General features: G+C 44.0%; 1 protein-coding gene across 1 annotated transcript in view; it reads right to left on the reverse strand.

Moving 5' to 3' along the window:
• Window positions 1-22175, reverse strand: part of whrna (whirlin a) — a 92682-nt gene that overhangs the window by 53826 nt on the left and 16681 nt on the right. The window contains exon 2 of the mRNA XM_068752980.1: window positions 3941-4159. Coding sequence (XP_068609081.1) covers window positions 3941-4159 — 219 coding nt within the window. The remainder of the gene's footprint in view (window positions 1-3940; window positions 4160-22175) is intronic.

Here is a 22175-nt window from a genome sequence, read left to right on the forward strand (position 1 = left end):
TGACATGACACCTGAAGATGGGAATAAATCGGTCAAGGTGCTCATAAAGCAATTAAAAATGGTTCTGTTGGTTATAACTTAAAACCCACTTCATTAATCTCTGAACATTGATTTCACCTCGCGGGGGGGCTGGGCTTCAGGTCCAGACAGCATTCTGACTAATATCCAGTTTTCAACAGTAGAAAAGACACAATGCGACATTCTTTTGTAATTTATATAAAGATGTCTCCATATGAACGCAGATCATTTTAATAAAGAGGAACTAAAAGGCTTCGTCATCTTCAGACAGCGCTGCACACGGTTAATGCATTGTGCTGACGTAGCTCAGCGGCGCCATACTTTATGTTCAGATTTTGCTGCATCACTATAAAGCCCATCGATTACTCGGGCGGCGTACAATGTGGCCGTCTGCCAAGCTGAAAGTGGAATCAGTTCCATTCCGATGACTACAAGATGAAACTCATGCAAATGTCTTTAATAAACAGGGTCAACTTCACCCTTCTTATTATCGCCGCTTCATTCACTGCACATGGCTTCTTCTCTTTCAATAACCGCACGGTTATTGGACAAACGTTAGCTACCTTAGCTCAGGGGAAAATGGAAGCAGACATGGCGTCGGTGATATTTAAGCAGGACATGGAGATCAGCATTAATTACTGGACAAATCCTTCTTTTATTGGCAGGACAAAGCAGCTCTGACTGCTGTGAAGCATCTGCTGCTATCATACAATCCCTTTAATACTCTCGCCCCCCCCTGTGTGATCAGAGGTCTGATCACACAGTGACTGCTTGGAAGAGAGAAGTGGCATTGGTGGTTTATATTGCACACACAGCTGGTCGATAGGGAGAAAAGCATCAGTCATTTCTTGCACATTGATCAATAACTCTATTTATCACAATATATGACTGCGCTCTCACTTCGAGGAGCACCTGATGATGACAGAGGCCGTGATAAAGAAACCAGAGATTGGTTCAAAGTTGTTGCACATAAGAGTAGAACAACATGAACATGTAACGGTGCTCGGGCCTCCAGCTTATTTAGCGATAAAATAATATATTCAATATATAAAACATCTACATCTAAACATGTTTTATCTGCCTTAAAACTATCCTGATCCTCAACTTCATGGCAATAACAATAAATGTCCTGCTTACTGGAAAAAATAATGATAAAAATGCTGTAGCTGATGCCACCGTCATTATGAACATGATGCAGAGACTATGGGAAGAAACTGTGGTCATCGTAATTAGTCAGTATTCACAAATGAGTTGTCCTGATTAATATTGGGCTTTAATGCATTAACCTCGACAGCCCTGAGATGAATGAGTGAAATTAGAGATCTGAATCATTTATGCTTGCGGCAAACGTCAAAATGACCGAGTAGTAATTATGGGTGTGAAATGCTGAAGAAAGGTTTTCTGACATTTTATTTTTAATGATTATTAAATGATTTGCTGCACGTCTTTTTCTGCAAGCACCTGGGTCAAAGACAATGAAGCACGTTATCTTTCTTTCTTTTTATTTTGCCGAAAATAAAACATGACAGAAGCACATGGTTACATTCAGTAACTGAATCGGCAGGGCCGAAGAGGGACGTTTGTCCGGCCACCAAACCCCGACCAATGGAAATCTTTTCAGAGTTTACAATTTGCACTGGTAACTCATTCCAAATTTGAACACATCTATTTGAGAAAAAGTACTTTCTACAGTTCAAAGTAGACCTTTGATGAAAAATGTAGTGAATCAGACACAAGCATGAAAAATCTATCAGGAGGAATTTCTGTTAAATTACGAAGAATTTTATAAACATAAACCAAATCCCTAATTATTCGCTGTTCCTCTAAACTTTGAAGTGGTAAACGTTGCAACCTCTGACTGTGACTCAAATTCACCATGTTTGTACATTTTCAATAACATCAATTTCAGATAATAAATAGGGAGGCCATACCTTGGCAGGACTTTCCAGCTTTGGTCGCACATAGATTTTGAAAACGACAATAAGCCAAATTTGCTTGTTTATAAGCGGTTGACACAACACTGACACAATGTGAATGACATTTAAAATTAGACTGAACAGTGATGCCAAGGTCTTTTACTTTAGTTTTGCTATTTAGACCAACTGCATTTATAATATACTGAAAATGCGGATTATGACTACCGAGGTGCACGACGTTGCATTTTTCAGGCGCAAGCCTAAATTGCCTCGATGCGGTCCAATTAGAAGCTCCTTCTATATGTAACTGAAGCAAAAGCACATCCAGAAATGACAATCATCTGCAAAATATTTTCTTTTTGCGTGTTTGATTAGAGATTCAGTTGCTTTAATGTAAATTAAAAATAGAAGGTGACCCAAAACACTACCTTGAGGTACTCCTGATAATACCAGTCACCGAATCGATGATTTTCCATTTAATGGAACATACTGGGACCGACCAGATATAACTTTCTGTTAGATATCACATCAAAAGCTTTAGCAATGTCACTGTCGATAAATCAAAATAATTTTGATCATCAAGATATGTCGTCCAATCGTCCAGACATAACAAAAAGCTGAGAAGATGAAAAATGAGTGAACAGGAAACTAATTATTAAGTTAATATAATAAATGACAGCAGTGCTTTTATCGGCTTTGAACCACAGAGCTAGCGTTAAAATCCATCATATTCTGATACACAGCTGACAAGCAGCGATACCAGTTTTTAATCTTGACAGCACATTTTAGGAAGCGCATAAATATCAGAAATGTATAGGGATTTCTGCTCTGAAGAGAAAAGTGCTAACAGCCAAACAATCCACCTGAGACTGGATTAATATTTAGCACGATGACTCAAAAGGTTCTGGACGCACATTGATGACATTTTCAGGAATGTTGGGAATGTTACCAGGAACAGGTGATTTCATTTTACATCAACTCAGATTCAGTTTTACTTTTTATGGTTGGTGTATAAAGATACCAAGAACAATTTAGAACCTTTCGGTGCTGATCCAGATCACGATGTGGACGGTGTAGATCCAGTTAGGAGGGGAATGAGCTGCTTGGGGGAGGTCTCCTTTTGTAGTTTCTAAATGCTATCCTCAGGGCGCTAACGGCAGCCGGTGCTAACGGAGCTGAAGCTGTTCAGGTTAATATGAGTGTCTTTGCAGCTGAAAGCTCTTGTGTAATAAATACATCATTCAGACGGCTCTGACAGGTCTTTTACCTGCAGCTCATGCACCAGTGACAGGGTGAAGCTTTGCAGGCCTGAAAGTCCAATTACTGTTATTGCTTAAGCTTTTAATTTCTTTTATGGTGTCCATCATTCTTTGAATATTACTGAAGTATTGTTCTGTAACTACAGGGCCTGTTTCATGGCTCGAATATATTCAAACTGTGATTTTATTGGGTGTTCTGAACCTCCAAGCCTAACCCTAATCCTTATATATAGATCACATTACATAATGCTCATCATGCCAGTATTATCTTTTTAAGTACTGTACTGCATTCCTTTTATGACCTTACAATTATTTTAAACATTTGAGTACTGTACTTTGACAATCCAAAAACGAGTCCGGTTAACGTTCACGCCTCAGGCCCCAGAGGGTGAAACAGACCGGCCCTGAACACAGCGGTCCTTATCACAGACGAACCGTCAGCTCACAGCATCATGCCACTCGTATAGCATCGCTGTTAATGCTGCCTTCAGGGGATCTTATACATGCTTGGTTTTTTTGAGGTTTTTGTTGCAGTAAGGTCAACTTCTCTTTCTACATCCTCCATGAACATTCAGTTTTATAAGGGTAAGGGTTATATCATTTATAATACTAGGCTTATGTTACGTGAAAGCATCATGTTCTGAGAAATGTGTCCGGAGACTCCCAGTCACCCAGTCGTTGTAAACAGGTCGGCACAAAGCGGAGCAATAGTTGTCCTGCTTTTCTGTTTCTCCTGTTAACGCTCACCTTTTTCTCATCTCCCTCCTGCAGGAGCTGCATATTGCTCCGTCTCTGGCTGTCACTTCGTTTCAGGGTGGCGCTCCGGTGCTCAGACAGGTCAGGAGGAGGGGAGACGCTCCGCCCCTGAGGGTCCACCCAGGTATAAACGTGGTTGGTGACGTAGCCGCCTGGAATCCGCCCAACAGAGCGCACAGAGAGACAAAGCTTTTTGCTGCCCTTCAAGACCTGAGGAGAGGAGAGGAATAAACCAATTAAAATGTATGCCTTATACACGTGTGCCAAACACAGGCTGAGGTCATGAATATTAACGGCAGACGGACGCTAGATTTAGTTTGAAAGCAGCATTTTCCCCCCCCCTTTAAAACTCCCAAAGGAACACACACCCACACACACATCTAAACACACAACATTAGTAAGACATTTCCAGTGACAATCCCTGCTGGGTGCATCATGGCCTCCAGACAGCCTGCTGTATGTGCATGCCCTCTGCAGTAAAATGCACGCCAACGTCAGACCGCCCCGGCTCAAAGCTCCTCTGTGTGAGCCGTGCTTTAACTGTTCAGCTCAGGGGTTGGTCCATTTCGTCCAACATTAGAAACATGCATTGCCGCTTTTTGTTAACGCTGAGATTTGCTTTGTTTGCGTGGTTCTCAGATAAAAAAAAGTCGAAGGATAGCCTGCAGAATGCCGAACAGCAATGATCAGGTGAAGGTTTACCTGATGTGTTCTTCTCTTTCTGTCCGCATCTCTCTGAGATGAAAAGGAAAATAACCTCATTATAATTATTGACCATAAACACTTGATATTAGCTGGATGGAGAAGGTGACTTTTAGTTAATCAGCCTCTGCCGTCTTCTTTAGAAAGTAAGTTTCAGAGACATTTGATTCTCGGCACGCTTAATACAGATCCCTACTTCACGGGTTTAAGGGCTGTATTCCCTTTTCTGCCTATGGAGTATCGTGGCTTTAATTTATTCAATATGAACTTAAAATAAGTTTAGAATAGCCATAGTTGATTTCTGCCCCTGAGGAATATAAAAATATAAATAAAAACAGCTACGGTAGTCTCCCTTCATCTCCTTCTCCAGTGAAATGAAAACAAATTTTCTTGCTACATTTAGCTTCTTCCTGCATGAAACTGATATGTTGAAAGGAGCGCTAACATATGCTGCAAGCATCAACTAAAGATGATTCTCAAAGTGCCGACGGCTGCAGAATAAGCTCGTCTCCTCCGACATAACAATCGAGCCGAGTCCTGACTTGCGCTGATAGATAAAAGCTTCAAGTCTCCGTCAGCACTGAAGATCACTGACTGGACCAAAATGCCTGTCATCACTTCCTCCCTCCTCCTTATCTCCCTTTATGAGATGCATCCATGCAGAGAAGAAGATAATAAAAAAAAGTATATAAAAGATAAGTTCAGCAACGAATGAGCCGCCACGCTGCTGGAAGCCGCTTTCCCAGTGGGGGGGTCAAATGAAGAGACGCTCCTGCGCTGTGACACAGCTAGAAGCCGAGGAAGACGATGACTTGTCCTCCTGATTTTATTACTGTGTCAAAACACAGACAATGTAGGTGACAGAGGCTAATCCCTTGATTTTAACAGTGGAAAATGAATCATTGCGTCATGGCGTCATGGTGTGTGTGTGTGTGTGTGTGTGTGTTGAGATGTGAAACTGAGCAGGGCAAATGATAAATGATAATGACATAAACTGTTCCGGGTCACCTCCAGAGCCTTACAGGAGGCAGCCGACCCGTCTAGGTCCATTTTAAAAGGTTGTCACTTCCCCCCAGGGGTCAAAGGGTGTTGTCATAGTGATATAAAAAAGAGTTTTTCCTTTGCTATTGTTTGCATATCTGGGAAAAAAAACACGCGTGAAGCAGACGAACATGAACAAATACTGTGGATCGGCTGCTTTGGAGGAGGTTCCATATTATTTTCAGGTTGAAGATGTTGTCACTGCATCTGGTCAGGGCAACATGAGGCACAAAGAAGAAGAACGATGAAGAGGGATGCAGGTGATGAGGATAGCCGGCTCCATCCGGTGAATAAGATACAAGGGCAATCGAGTAAGAAGCGGGGGCTCAGTGGTGCTAATGCATCGTCCCCAGGGGGGAGGGCTGATGGTGACACTGGGCTGATGCAGCTCAGCATTGCTCGCATGCAGAACAAAAGGAAACTCTGTAACGACACACACAAGCGGAGCATAATGGAAAATAGCAACGGCAGGGAAAAGGCTTTGAGGCAAAGCTGTGGGAGAATTAAGAGAAGAATGTGGTCTCTGAGATGCTCAGCAATCCCTTTTCTTTACACAAAGAGTGGCTGCACAAAGCACGCAGGAGAGGACATTCAGTTTCACTCGGTGGGGCTGCGTGGTTGGGCAGTGTAGGAGGGTTAAGGTACCTGTTGTCAGGAAAAGGACAGAAGTGATCATGTGAGAGACGAGAGATCAAACCATAAACGCCGGACAGAGAAAACGTCTGTGGCACACAGCTCCAGCAAAGCTGCAGATTCCTTTCAGTGGGAGTTTGAATTGATCTGTTGACATGGCGAGCAGGTACCAGGTACCAGGTACCAGGTACCATGCCGGTACCAGGCCCTGCACGGGTAATGTGCGGTTTCTACACACGTTGTTTGTTGGAAACATTTCGTCCAAAAAAAATCGGCAATAATATTTAGTTTGTGTTCCGGGTCGTAAGACGATCAGAGGCGAGGCGGCCTGATCGGGATCGGCGTTTGGGTCCTTACACCTAGCAGCCAGCAGTGAGCGAACGCCTCCGATGCTCTCTGGAGAACAAATGAGCTGAAGCAAAACTGGAGTGTGTTTGTTTGATGGCCTGTTGGGCATCTGAGACTGGCTGGAGGCTAACAGACCTGTCAACAAATGGATCACAGATTTTGGCACAATGTTTAGAGTCCAAACCATCTGGCAGCTGGATGCTCACATGCTTCCCGGGGGGGGGGGGGGGGGCTTCAGCGGCCGCAGCATCGAAGAGGCATTGAGGGAGAGCAAAGGAGAAATCTGGAATCTGGCTTTTGCATCAGTTGCATGAGTCAGCCTGACAGGTTCAAGAAGTTCTGATAGCTATAAGTGTCCTCTACAGTCTCACGAACACATCAATATGCTTTTATGAATTGGACTTTGAGAATTTAAGCAGCACATTCTGAGGTCTCCATGTTTTGCTGTTTCTCATGCGCTTAAATTACTCAAAAGACTAAAATAAGTTTGATGATCAAATTCACAATTTGAAAGTCAGACACCATTTATGGTTTTATGCTCACTAATGCATATTTAAATAGAGGAGAACAAATTAAAAGCATTTGCAGAAGGACCCACGAAACAAGCAGAAATCACTGCTGCTCAGCAAGGCAGAACAGGAACAGCATAAAGCTGTTTGATGGATTTGCTTCAACAATGGAAGCCTGAGGATGAGAATGGACCCACTCGCCTCGTGTTCTGTTGCTATGAATCATTATTTTGTGTGTGTGTTACTATAAAGCGCGGGCAGGAGACCTCTGAGGATCAGCAGGCAGCATTAGTGTCCATGGTGAGGCTTCACAGGTGAGCAAGGTGAACCATCCGGAGGATAGTCTGAGATTCGATTTCACAGCGGTTACAGGATTCGTTTTTCTTGTTCATATATTTATTTTCCTTGCACGCTGAACCGTCTTACATCCCAGGATGCTCAGGCTGCAGCATGTGAGGCTCTAGAGGCTTCCCCAGCACGCCAACTGAGCCACATGAGCACGAACTAGGATGCGTTCTAGTCCACGGCAGGTGCGGCAGCTGGTAATTGGACCAGCAGATAGATCTGCTGCATGGTGCAACCGGCATTAATTGATGCTTGAATTACAACGTGCGGAAGCTCCCAGAGGCTCCTGCTCCTCGGCCTGATCAAGTCTTCTAAACGGTGTGTTCCAAAAACTCTACAGCAGACGGAGAGACAAGATGCCTCCAAGCCAGTATGCACAAAAAATAATCACCATTCATTAGCAATCATTAGCAACGACCAGAAGTTTAATTTCAAATTTAATGTGGACACAAAACACTCTGATTACTTCCTCTTTGCAGAATGCCATGCGCCACACGTATCCGTACCGTAGGCTGTGGGAAGCCATTTGGGACCCAAACGAAGCAAACACTAGGAAGGATTAATGAGGCCAAAACACAGAGACTTAGCCGAGCGCAGTCATCAATCACAGAGATTAGCCACAGGAAAACATCCACAATGCTCCGCCCAAGCCGTCTCTGCTAATCCCCGCTGCATAGCTCCTCTCTTTAATTTGAGCAAGCAACCTGGACCACCTGCACGCACACACACACACACACACATTTACAGGAGCAGATAGGAATAAACGCGGCGATGACGCTTTGGCACCGTCCCATCACGACAATCATGGCTACAAGGCGTCAGCTACAGTATAATGCTGCTTTTTGTCCTTTTGAGGAGAACATATATAAATATTTGTGGCGGCCTTCTAACAATGTCAAGGTGGACACAAAGCAGCAGGTTCCAGGTCTGTGTTCAGAAGAAGCAGCGAGCTACATCTAATGAGGAAGACAATGAAGCAGTTCGGCAACCGTTTCACTTTCCCTGCACGGATGAGTCCGGCAGCAGGTTAAAAATCAGGCCGGCAATCCAGGGATGTTTCTTTAAAAAACTAAATGTCACTCGAGGATTTGTCGTCACTGAAATATCAAGCAATTGAAAGGCAGAGATTTTCATTATTTTGCCTAAATTACAGATAAAAGAACAACAAAAATACGACCAATAATACCAGCAATAGTAGCAATATTATGAAACAATACTGTCTCCACTTTCCAATTACTGTCACAGAGCGTAACTGTGAATGCACAATGCTCTTCCTGCTGCCATGTTCATCAGTGTTCATGGTTTGTAAACAGCCTCGCTGATTCAACGCAGCATTCCAGGGTTGCCATGGCGCTCTCTTTAGTCCACTGATGCCCAGAGGTGGAAAGGTGGGTTGAAGGAGGTGCATTTCTTTTTGGGAGAAAATTCCCGAAAGCACACACACCAGTTCAATGTATGTCCGATTGGCGATCCCAGCTTCACGGCTGCTGAAGATAGTCGCATCATTCTTTGCATTGAAGTACAAAGACATTCCTTTTCCACGTTGTAAGTTTTCGGAATAGTTCATGCTCCGTAAAAGCTTGTGGGATTGGTTTGTCACCGACAAATAAGTCAGCCCTGAATTTTCAGCAAAGGCAGAATGACACTGCAAACAAGAACTAGAAATACAATCAGAGATTGCAGACCCCGCCTCCAAAAGACTATTGGATCTTGTGAGACAGTAAACAGGGCTTCCGGATCAGAGGGGCCAAACCTGCTCTAGCTTGCTGCTCCGGAACATACTACAAGACTCCTTCTGGACTCTTTTTCCCATCATGCCATTCGTGTCCCTCCCTCTTAAAGTGGCAGTTTACAGCACAGGCACAATTCCAGATGTAAAAATAATTCTAGAATCTGGATCCAGATCCGGATCAACGCCATTCTCGGGGAGGACTGAGGCACGGACAGAACCTTGCTTGTGTAAAAATTTCAAGTCAATTGGGTTACTAGTTTTTGAGTTATGTGCTCGGACAGACAAACAAGCAAACAAACAAACAGACAGACAAACAGACAAACGGACCCAATTGCAATACCCTCGCCTCCCCTTCGGCGAGGGTAACTAACACTGTGATTGTGTTTTGTTTTTTTTTTGTCTGTTTGGTAAATATTCAAATACACAAAATACAACAATTTCAACAGATGACTGAAGAGATCAATCTGAAAAGAATGAACCATCTTGACTTTTTGTTTCAGCTTTGGTAAATGGAGGCTGGCAACACAGAGCCACAAGTATTAAATGGTAATAATAATAGTTCCACAAAACCAAACAGCAAGAAGAAAAGACACATCAAAGCCCACCAGATGCCGGCGGTGCAACGAACAGACCTGCAACTTAACTGGCGTGTGTTAAATCAAGCAAGCAGTCGCTGCAGCAAGCTGGTCCCAGAGTTCAAACAACAGTTCAGTAGATATGAAAAGTCACAAAACCGCTCTGGACTAACTGGGAAACGCTCACATCTATCAGACTCGATTCCAAAAGCCAAAGAATTGTTTAGAAAGAATTTAAGCTGTGATGTTTACATGCCGAATGTATGCCAAAATGACTAAGCGTTGCAGCTTGAGCACGAAGCCTGCATGCCAGAACAGCGAATCAGGCTAAATCACATCAGGTGGGGCTTCTGCAGATTGTTGTTCCAACATGAACAGTGCACGTTTTCCTTTTGTATCACATGTATGAGATGTAAAAATGGAAAAGCTTCGTTGCGTTTTAGTCATGGTTTACATGAAAGCGATGTTTTCCGCGACTAAACCTGCACTTTCTGAAAACAGGATCCAGAGTGAAAAGGTCCCAGCATGCCGCTGCAAACTGTCACTGCCTGAAAAGGACAACGCAGCCCCACTTTGTTTTTGTCATTTGCTGAGCTGTGTGAGCTGCCATCACTTTCATCATTCTAATACTGGTCTCTTTGTCTAAAGTACACAGAAGGTGTTCCGCTTTCCTTCCCTCCGCGCACACTAAATCAATTCAACTACACCACTTTCAGATGCATTGATAAAACCTCTGCGTTGAAACTACCCCCCCATTGAGCCACGGGGAAAGCATCAGAGATATCAAATGGTACTAACTTAATGATAAGACAGGACAAATTGAGTTAGCGCAGTTACAAGAATTCAGAGGCTCTACTTTGAATGAACGTGTGTGGCCAGGCGCCCTCCTTCATTGGAGGCAGACTACACAACTCATTTATCATGTTTTAAAGATCGCATATAATACTTTTTTCCCACAAGTAAATGCAGTTCCCAGACACTTATATGAAATATCTGTGACAGTATTTGGTCAAAATAGCATGCACGCAATAAATGTGCATGCACATCTTGTGCATGTTCCCCCTCTGTGACATCACAAGGGGAGAGATTCAGTAGGTGATTACAAAACTACGCAAACTACGCAGGATTCACTGGATGGTTTATTTTGCTGAACCACCTGAATAGTGTAGAAACATGGGAAAAGTGAGTATTTCATAATATGTCTCCTTTAAGGCTTCAGGTTGAAGAGTGGGATGATGCTGGTGACTGTGGGAATCCCCGTTTATAACGCTAGATCTGTGTGGCCACGCGATGAGCTGGCGTCTCGTCTGGGATGTACCGCGCCTCTCACCCGTAGCCAGCTGGGATAGGTTCGAGCTACACCCGCGACTCGCGAGGCGGCTAACCGGCTGAAGACGGGATGAATGATGCCGCCTCGTCTTCAGCCGCCATCCAATGGATGGATGTGTTTACTTGTGCAGCAGACAGCGACTGAAGAAGCAGAGGCTGCAGTCTGACGTTGATGAGAGCATGCACGTCCACAGCTGACAAACGCACAGCCAACGTCTTCCGTCAGTGGGCGGCCTTTCTAGCCATGCAGAACATCACACTGCCCACAGAGGTACCGACAGCCTCTCCATCTGAAGGCTTTATTCATCGGGCTTGATTTGCTTACGAGACACTACTGCAGGCGAGAGGCGCGAATTATGGAACATAGGAACCGCCGCACCCAAGCGGAAAGTGCAGCGTTTATGAATAGTACATAAGACGGTCTCATTATGCACCGCTAAACCGAACGTCTACAAAGTGCAAGTTAGTATTTATGTCGGCTTATCGGCGTGTTTACCTTTGTTTTCAGGCAGGTGTGTGTGTGTGTGTGTGTGTGTGTGGGAGGATCAAAAGGATTCGAGGCAGTACAATTTCGACAGTGGTACATAGATGAAGAACGATGATGAAGAGCTTCCTCATGACTAACGGGTGTAAATAGTCGCATCATGCATCACGTGCACACAGGCGAGAACACATGGACACATTTCTCTGAACGTCTTGCAATCTTTCCACTTAAATTCCATTTCCTGTGGCAAAATGAGCGAATGAGTCATACATTGTCGGCGTTGTTGCTCATGACTGATGGGGGATTAGTCACAACACATCTAATTCATTTCAAGTTAATAAGGTAATAAGCATGCTGGGTAGAATGTGCGGGAGCGTCTCAAAGCAAAACAGATGAAGGTTAGCAGAAGGTCAAAAGTGTGGTTTGATGCTAATCAGGCAATGTCGAACTCAATCATTCAACATCCCAGCGGAGTTCATTTCCAGAATATAAGGATGGGAATATTTGTCATTTGAAACATTGAACTACATAAGAGTGAAACACGTGCAGCATTTCACTCCTGTCACCTTTAACGTGCGCACAGTTAAAGGCATATTAAGAGCATGCTGAACGCAGGCTCTGTGAGTCGCAGGAGATTTTAAAAAGCCTTTGAAACCTTTAAAGAGGACCTGCTGTTGTGTTTGGTGTTTGACATTAAAAAACAATTGAAGTTCGGATTTATTTCTTTATTTAGATGTCAAATTATGGACTAGAATCTGCATCTTATTTACTTTAAACTGCAATTATTGTTCCTTCAAAGGTCCAGTGGCATTTTTCATGTCTGACATAATCTCCCATTAAGTAATTATCACTTATCCTGTGATTTATTTAACTGAATAAATTGATTCATTCAATAAAAATAAACAAATCATAATTATATAATCATTTAATAAAACAATTAAAATTACGAGTGATTAAACAAGCACTCGTAGAGTCGTAAGTGTTCTCTGTTTTCCAAATTTGCTTGTGTTTCGTCTACATTCGTGTGTTTTCCCATGATGCAGTGCGTTTGCTCGCCCAGCCAGCCATAATACAGAAGGGGAAGCTATCGGATAAAGCCGATGAGACATAAATCCAAGTTAAACCCCTTCAACAAGAGCTGCAGCAGGTCTGCGAGGTTGGAGGCTAAATTGGTAAAGCCCGCCGACGAACCAGCCCAGGTACCCGGTGCGGCGGCCGAAGGGACGGGCAACAATCCAAGGCTAGCGAGGAGGCACGGGGTACAGCAGGCCGGCCCAGAGCGCCATCAGCACCCAACCCCACGCCCACACACAAAAAATAAACCTTATCCACTCTGCTCTTCTTCTTCCACTCCTGCAGGAGAGAGGGAGATCGTTGCTGTACGGAGCGCAATCAAGGCGAGAGTGTCTCTACACACACACACACACGCGTGTGCGCCGCATGCAGGGGCGGAGATACTCGGTGCTCTGAGGGAGCGTCTCACACTGTCATACGGAGGAAGCCGCTTTTAGGCACCACCTTGTTCTTTCGGTCACTACCCAAAGCTCGGGCCCACAGGCGAGGGTAGGAACGGAGACGGACCGGTAAACGGAGAGCATCACCTTTCGGCTCAGCTCCCTCGTCACCACGACGGATCGGCGGTCGGCAGCATCGCGGACGCAGCGCCGGCGTCTATCTCTGTCTATCTCCCGCTCCATACAGCAGTCTCGTTCAAAGTGTTTTACCACACAATAAAACCTTTTTGCCCATTTTTGCCGGAACATTACCACCAAAAAATACACTCTATGCAGGGAAAATGCCGTAGAGCGTGGACGGGTAGAACGCAGATACGGGGACGCACGCACATGTTGTGGACATTTGTGTGCACAAGCGGGCGAGATTTCTTCCAGACGCGTTTCAGGAGGTGATTACAGACCTACCCAAACCAAGAAGGATTGACTGGATGGTTTATTTTGCTGTTTTGGGTTGAACAACAGGCCCAAATGACGCACATGGCGAACCCTTTCAGCTTTACAGTTCTGCTGCATTATGTGTGACTTTGATCTTTCCAGCAGAAAGCTGCAAAGAGACAAAAGACGGAAGCAGATCAAAATAACTTGCGAGGCGGAGAGGAGGGAGGCTCATTTTTTTCACTCTTTTAAATTCTGCCATGCCATTTGCTGCAGAGGAATTGGCGAGATGCACGGAGGACTCGTAACAGGAAACTGTGACCTTCTGTGCCGTTGCATTAATGCGCATCTTTTACAACCCCTTTCTTGTTGAAGGAGAGCAAGCGTGCAGCCGAAAGGTTTCTTGCTTCACTGCGCAGTCATGAATAGATTACACATTTGCTTTTCAACATGATATCAAGTTTATCTTTTTTTGGTTGCAATCATCCATGTGTGGCAGGTATTCTCAGGCACGCTGTTTAATGACCTTCTAATGACTTGCAGGAAACCAAGAGCCTTTGCTGGCCGGTCAGTTTACTTTCATTGTTTCATTCCCTCCTCTGAGAAAGAGGCCTTCCAGCGGAAACTACAGCCTGATCATCGCTACCGGGGTCCACTCCATCTGCCCTCGGTCGAACAATCTCAGAAATCGTTCTGATGCATCAAGAGGTTTGCAAGGGTAAAGCTACATCAACATAGCAAAGAATAAAAGAAAAAAAAAAGAGATGAAACTTAAATTGAATGAAAGTTTATATATAAATATTGATGCTTTTATGGGGCTCGTGTGAGGCTGCAGTCAGCACTAATGGATAATCACGGCTCAGTAATGCGACCAAGGTCTGAGGAGGAGACTTAAGGGGCACAAGTGTGTGTGTGACAGGTGGTGATGAATAATGCTGCACTGTGGCTTTCACCCATGTCCTTCTGCATCCATTGAGCAGCTGCATGAGGCTGAAACACAACACCAGAGAGGAGTCTGTGACATGATGGGTGGCCAGAAGACAGAAGCTGAACTTCCCCAGTCACGTTCTCTAGAGGGGTACTGCCATAAACTTAATGCCTGCCTCCTGTGGAGGCACAAATAATAGGAGAAGAAAGATGTCACATTGCTGTTTCCAAAACCGAATCCATTGGAATCAGCAAGAAACTCTCATTTCAATCGCTCTCAAGTTAGGCTCGGTTTCTGAGTCAGTGGCGTGCAGCTCCTGTAGTTTGCACTGTGTGGGTGTTGTGTGTGCCGCGTGCCAAGTTGGACCACGAAACACGGTGCCATGATATGCCAAACTCAATCCGTGCAAGTGTGGAAGGGCGCACAAATAGCACGACGACACACCGTCACAGCGGTGTAGTCGTGTGTGGCGAATGTACACATCACTGAATGTGAATGAGACACAGCATCAGACACCTAAAATACACATGTAGACTCGGGTGAGCGGCGCAGCACTGGCGCCTGCTCAGGAACACACTCCAACAGACTTACCTACTTACGTAGGTTTGGGAAAGGAACTCCGGAGGGAAGACCCGACCCAAACGCCACACAGAACGGTCTACACTTGCACCCAGCAGCTGGCTGCCGTGAGGCGACGGTGCCCCCCCCCCCCCCCCCACTCTATCCTGACAGACTTATTGTATGGCACAGTTATTGACAACGCGCATTCTTCATTCTCACTTAAGATAAGAGCTCGTCCAGCCTCCTCTTAGTCAATATTCTTGACTATTCTTTCATTGGTTTTATTGCTAAGATAAAAGACCTTCAATGATTATAGTTTGCTATTTTTACACTTTCTCACAATCGAGGGTTTGTTTTGTTACTTTGTTGTGTTTTGCTTAGTTATGAAGATTTTTCGGCCCAATTGGCAATAATAGTATGAAATAACTTTTTCAAAAACATGCTTAACAGAGTACTTCAAGTTAATGCGTGCCCTGCATAATAATAATAATAATAATAATAATAATAATAATAATATTTGACAACAAAGGTGAAGCCTGAACTTGCATCACCAACATCTTGATTCATCTTAATCAGGCAGGATTCAACTTGCAGCAACAATTTAAGAGACAGCCACGTCAACATCAGGCCAGGGCAGGATGACCTTAGCTTGTCACTGACAGCCTCTGACCGATGACCCCGTTTGACGCTCCATGTCCAGGATTTGAAGGCTCCAGAGAAGCCGACACTGCAGCAACCTTCCAGCATCCTGCAGCGCTTCTCTGTCTTGTGAACACGCCATGGATCGTCGTTTCTCATGCCTTCATTGCTCAGCTGTGCAGAAAATTAACTCCAGCGGCTACAGTGCCTCCAAATCTAAACACCACTATTTATTTCCCTCCATTCACTCTCGCTCCTGGACACACACTGAGGGCATCCAGCAGACTGTATCCCTTCTACGCCTCCGCCATCACGCGTTAGCTCCTCTGCACCTCTTTGGGCATCAAGTCTCCCATCCTGCGCCGCAGCTCTTATCCACTCAACTTTCACCAGGTCCCCACCCGAGTCTGATCAAAGGAAAGACACGAACCACTGACACATCAAATCCCAGTCAGCTTGGAGAAACACCAGCGGTGGCACAGCCCCAGTAGCCACTAAACTGCTGAACATCATCGCTGAAACATTTCAGCCAAGCAGTGAGAGCGCTGCCAGGGAGGCAGGCACGCACGCACACACACACACACACACACACACACACACGCACACACACAGGCAGTGGCAGGTCTAAAAGGACGTGGGAGACGTGTGCTTCAGCTGAAAACCAAGACTCTGACACTAATGGGCCTGAAGAGAGCAAAGAAAGCCAAATACCATCAATAAAACATAGGTTTAGAGAGGAGCAACAAAGAGTCCTGTCGCGGCTTTGGCTACGGGACCGAATGTGTTATCAATCTCACATGATATAATTAAAACCTTCCATTTTCAAATGGTATTCTTGATTTAGATTGTTTCTCAGAACTATGGTGGAGACACTGAAATGACAGTATTCTTATTTAACTGCAGGCTCCAGTATCTTAATACCTGTTGGTTTCTATCAATGTCAAGTGTCTTAATGTTTTGTAGCAATAAAGCAGGATACTTTGGCATTACGTGGAATCTACAACAAAAGTACTGATATGTGTATTACATGAACGCAACACCGAAATATTTGGTCGTGATGATTTATATGCAGGCCATGAGTTGTAAAACCACATGACGACATTCATTTATCACACTGAAGAATATCCTCATGGATGGTCCATAGGTAAAAGGAACCTGCTGATTGCAGGCTGTATCTGGTCCATTTTTCTTCCCACCCTCCATTGCTTGCAGAGGAACAACCCATTAATCAATTAAAAATCACCGCTAAAACCACAAGGACTGCTGACTGGGAGCAACACTTTATAATGACATCTCTTACAGACTTCTGTGGTATTCATTCTATTAGAAACAGAAGAAAATCAGATTTAAACCAAGATTGGCATATTAAATTCAAGCAAAACGATATACCAAAGAAAAATACAGATAAAAATATATATGTCATGTATACTATTACTTTGTAATACTTCGTCTTCCGCTTATATGGAGCCGGGTCTCGGGGGCAGAGAAGCCCAGACAGCCCTTTCCCCAGCCACTTCCACCAGCTTCCCATGGGCCATACAGACACTGAATAACACTTAAAACAATCATATTCACAGCATCTACTGCCATGAATGCTGCATGTTTATGTTTACCATAATAACTCCATGCCTGCTCTGTCCTTTGTATTGTTCGTGTTCTTTTTTGATTTTTAATTCACCTTCACTATTTATTGTACTTGTGCGGAGCCTACTTAATTTCATTGCATCACTGTGTGAATGACAATAAAGTGCTATTCTATTCTCTGAACAAAGGCGGAGTTTACACGAGTTTAGATTCGGTTTGAGTCGACCTGCTGTAGGAGAAAGACTGCACAGATGTTTTTTGCTCATGTGCGCAGGTTTGTTACTGCTTTGTTCTCTTTAGCTCTTAGTCATGGATCCAAAGAAAGGCAGCAGTAATACTACTGGAAAAGAAAAGAGGAAAGTAGTGAGAAAAACTGTTGAACGAAAGAAGGAAATAACCACCAAATACAAAAATGTCTGGCACCTTGCTGCCCAGGACGGTATGGAGAAATCAAAGATTTTGACTAAGCGAAAGAGAAGAAAAAAACCCAGGAGGACAGTTATGGACGAGGCATGCAGCCGAATCGGTATGTAAATGATAGAGAAGTGGGTTAAATGAACTTTTATTCTGCTTTTGTTTATCATTTACACTTTTATGTGTTTTCTGTTTAGATGCACGTAGTTCCATATTATTCCAACTGTAGGCATGTAAATGGACATTTATCTGGTGCGTAGGAATGGATTCATCGAGATTCCGTCATTTCTTATGAGAAATATAGTTTTGGTTTTAGAACAAATTAGTTTTCGAACAGTATTAAGGAACGTATTATGCATATTCCAGAGCCGTTGGGTAAATGTGTTCCGACAATAATAAAATGTGCGTCCATGGCAATTCCAATATTTCACACAAAGGAAAAATCACTAAATTGCTTCTTCTTTTTTTGACAATGACAGCAGACTATTCAGCCAAAAAACAATGAAAAGAACACACAGAGCACAACGCCAGTTCAATCTGCTTTTCTCACACTATGTGAGTCCTGATTGTCGGTCTCAGACATTTTAATTTCATTCTTGACATCTCCTGAAACGCTTATTTGCGCATTAGATCACCGGAGGAAGAGAAATGGGCATCCTAAATGCCGCCAAAGTTGAGTGACGATGTGGAAAGTCGATGTGAATGTGTCACTTTGATTTCTCGTTGTTGGAATACGAGAGCATGTCTTGCCCAAACTGGTCCTGACAGTGTTTCTAATGAGACAAGTTCAAGCCTCACTTTGAAGGGGAACAGAAGACACCCTGGAGAATCTTGCGTGAAACCCCAGAGCCAATCGGTTTTATTTGAAATCTAAGCCTGCCTTTGTCGGTTCATTTCAGTTTTGGCCTTCTAATTTTCAAATGGGTGACAAACACACGGGAGTATAGGTCGTCTGTTAAGTCCAATCTATCGCATGAAATATTTATGGAGGTTGTTTACTGCAGTGCAGTAATGCACCGGCAGCAGCTCCATCAACAAAGTACTGCATGTTTCGCAGTAACATTTTCAGCACATTGCTGTAAATATCCTTCAAGTAAACTGACAGCTTGCTTTGCAATTTGCAACTCTGACTTGTAAGACTTTAATTCAGTGGATCAAGCTAAATATTTCACTGTAAATTAGCAGCAAATATTTATAGTGTCGTCATCTCACCTCACAAGCGTCTCCGTCTTTAGGGATACACGTCCTTCACTTACCGTCCTTTATCTTAATATACTTATTGGAATTCACCATTTCAAAGGGCCTTCTCTCTGCCCATGCCTGTTAATAGTGTGATGGGAGTTTACCCTTTCTCTGACCACGGATCTTAAAATAAAAAGGAGGATTCTGTACATTGTCTCCAGCTTTCTTCAAACAGGCCCAAATCCAGATCTCTGAATAATAATAATTTTGTATTGCTAACAGGCACCACCACCTCGGCAGGATGCTCCAACACTCGTCATATGGCACCGTCCACAAGAATTCATTTGACTATCATCCTGTGCATTGCGATATAATTTAAAAGCTGCGGATCGTTTTCGTCACCGGTGAAAATGCCTGGCGGCCCGATTGTGTTGCTGCTGCCGATTATGTGTGCACCTCGACGTCTGCCTTTATTAAAGCAAATGTGGATGATTAAAATTGTATATGGCGTAAACGAGCTGAGGTGCAACACACACACACGCTTCAAAGGCCTTTTGATAACCCACTGGGAATGTCACAATGTTTCCTCGGCAGTCTGACACAAACAGGAAATTAAAAGCCTCACCGTGCATGTAAGCCAATTTACAAGCCAGATAAGCAACATTGGGACTGGCGGCGCATCTATTCCCACGCCACGTCCGATGCTTCTTTTGTATGAAGGTACCTGGATTCATGTCTCGGTATGTTCGCGTGGGATGTTCACGTTGAAACGCATCAAGTTGAAACTGTTCTTGTTGGATCTTGTAAACTAAGAGCCACACCTTCCTCTCAGGGGAGGCGGGGGCGGGGGGGGGGGGCGTACTGCAACTGATGTTCTAGTGTTATTTTACACACCTGCCATGCGTAAAACGTCAGCTCCTTCGAACAAGGAGGAAAAACAGATTCACGCGAGTCCGTCTGAGAGTCATCTGTTTCTCAGAGGACAACTGTCGTCACGACGTTATCGATTTTCAACCGCTGCTGCCCAACAAATGCTTGAAAGCATGACTTCAGCAGACACACCTCAGTCAAAGAGAAACACCAACAACAACACACACACACACACACACACTACTAGCGTTGGTTCACACACTTTCTTTCTCTACACCTGTGAGTTTGTGGACGTGGACACATCCTTGTGAGTTTTGTGCTGCCATTATGTAAGAGTGGTTTTACGGGCCACAGTGCTGCAGCCTGATCCATTTCTTACCACGTTGGTGGATCAGTAATGGCCCAACATGGGGTGGCCGGTGCAGAGGGGCAGTTCTGTGGCAGCACACATATCGACCTTATCGACGAGCGGTGGCCTGAGAGCCTGGCCTAGTTCTCCTGGGTGCATTTAGAGACACCAGACGGGTCAGAGGGAAGGCCAATACAATCCCAACCAAGCATGTGACTGACTGCTCAACATGCAGGCCCATGTGCATCTGTGCATGGATTCACGTCGAAGGGCGTTCTGTGTTTGGCTTCATACAGAGCAGATCATTTATTTAGCTTTAGATTTAAGGCTTTTTTGTTTTTACAACTTTCAAAGGGAGAATACAACCATCTTTTGAGTGATTGGTTTAACCCTTCACAGCCCGCACCGTGAAGTAATCGTCAGAACCCTCTGTTTGGAAAATAACATTAATGGAACCTTCTAACAAATTTGTCCCCGCCCCCACCCCCCCAAAAAAGTGCTCTAATCTGAGTAACCTTTGCAAAATCCAGAAATGTTGACTTGGCTTGTATCTATCAGCTTTTATAGGAAAGAAAAACATAAATCAAACTTCTGAAGTAGAAGTCTCAAAATCCAGAAAGGCCAAGTGTATCAAATATGATACATTTGGCAATAAAGGGTTAATCCAGAATATTTCAAACTCACCTTGATGTACAAAGGTGAATAAAGAAAGAACAACTGAAAGGAGAAAAACAGACAACGGAGTGCGCATTTAGAAACTGGTGTTAATCTGCTTGTTCTTGATTAACATACACTAATATGGCTCTTTTTTTAATCGAGTTGCTCTAAATAAATCCAGTCGGTCACCATTTGTTACTCCTCAACGCACAGCAGGGTCCAGCCACAGCAGCACGGACACGCCAAGTCACTTCCATTCAGGATGAAGCGTGCTTTTAGACATGTTCAACATCCTCCGCATTCATCTTAGGAGACAATGAAGCGTGTGTGTGTGTGTGTGTGTGTGTAGAGTGCCACTCTGAAGACATCGGACAGGGGAATTGAAGCAGCACAAAGAAAACAGATGTGATGTAATTACAGCTGCTGCAGAGCTCTGTCTTGTAAGAGACACATTAGACAACTGCGGGACTACTCGAGACACTCTGTCCCGCACAGCGTCTCATAAATGTTCGTTTGCATGTAAGGCAGTACCAAATATGTCTTAAATCAAACGAACCAAAACTTTTGACGTGACATTAAACATTGGCCAGGAACCTAAACTACGAGCTGCAGAGAGCAGCGAATGAATTATCTGGAATACCCAAACGGGTATTAATTAAATCTGTCTAGGATGATCTGTCCACAAACAAAAGCAGGTCAGACCCTTCAAAAATAATGATCCTTTGGCCACTTGGGGGCAGTCACCACGAGGAGTAAAAATGCGTGACCACCTGATGCGTCCCAACAAGAAGTCTAACACTGATTTTCCTTTTAGCTCTGGTTTGCTCTCTAGCGACTGAAGGAAATGTCCAGCCCCCTCAGCTGCTAAAGATGTCCACCAGCTCGTCCTCAGCTTTGTCTCCTGGGCAGGTAGCATGCGGTAGGTTCTAAGAGCACAGCTGAGTCGCATCTTATTAGTCTGATAAGAGATTAAAACAGAGAAGGTGTGACCTGAGGAGCCAAAATGATGATGCAAAAAACTTTAGAAATCTAGGAATGAAGGAGCAGTCAGCTCATATTTCTTTGTCACTGCAACGAACATCATTCTTCTACCTGTAAAGTGTTATGACATCCATTCTTCATATAAAAATGGTGACTAAGGTGTTGTGATACAAAAGTATTAGTATCAAACAGATTGATTAGCAGGCGATAATTAAATCTTTCGGATTTGTCTTTTATGTCTCGTCCTGGATTCCATAAGGAGATGCTGCACCTTCTGGGAATTCCTTCCCACCATCATAAGTACGTGTGCGAGTATACGCATGCACGTGTTTGTGCAAATGGAGCCTTTAAGAGCCACCTTCCTAATCCCTCTCTGCGTTATGCGTACACGCTGCAGAATATCACGATGACCAGCCTCAAGAAAAACAGCCGTAAACTAATCAAAGCCAGACATATAATTCTCACGGCAACACA

Source organism: Brachionichthys hirsutus, chromosome 19, assembly GCF_040956055.1.
Source record: "Brachionichthys hirsutus isolate HB-005 chromosome 19, CSIRO-AGI_Bhir_v1, whole genome shotgun sequence".
NCBI classification, from domain to species: Eukaryota; Metazoa; Chordata; class Actinopteri; order Lophiiformes; family Brachionichthyidae; genus Brachionichthys; species Brachionichthys hirsutus.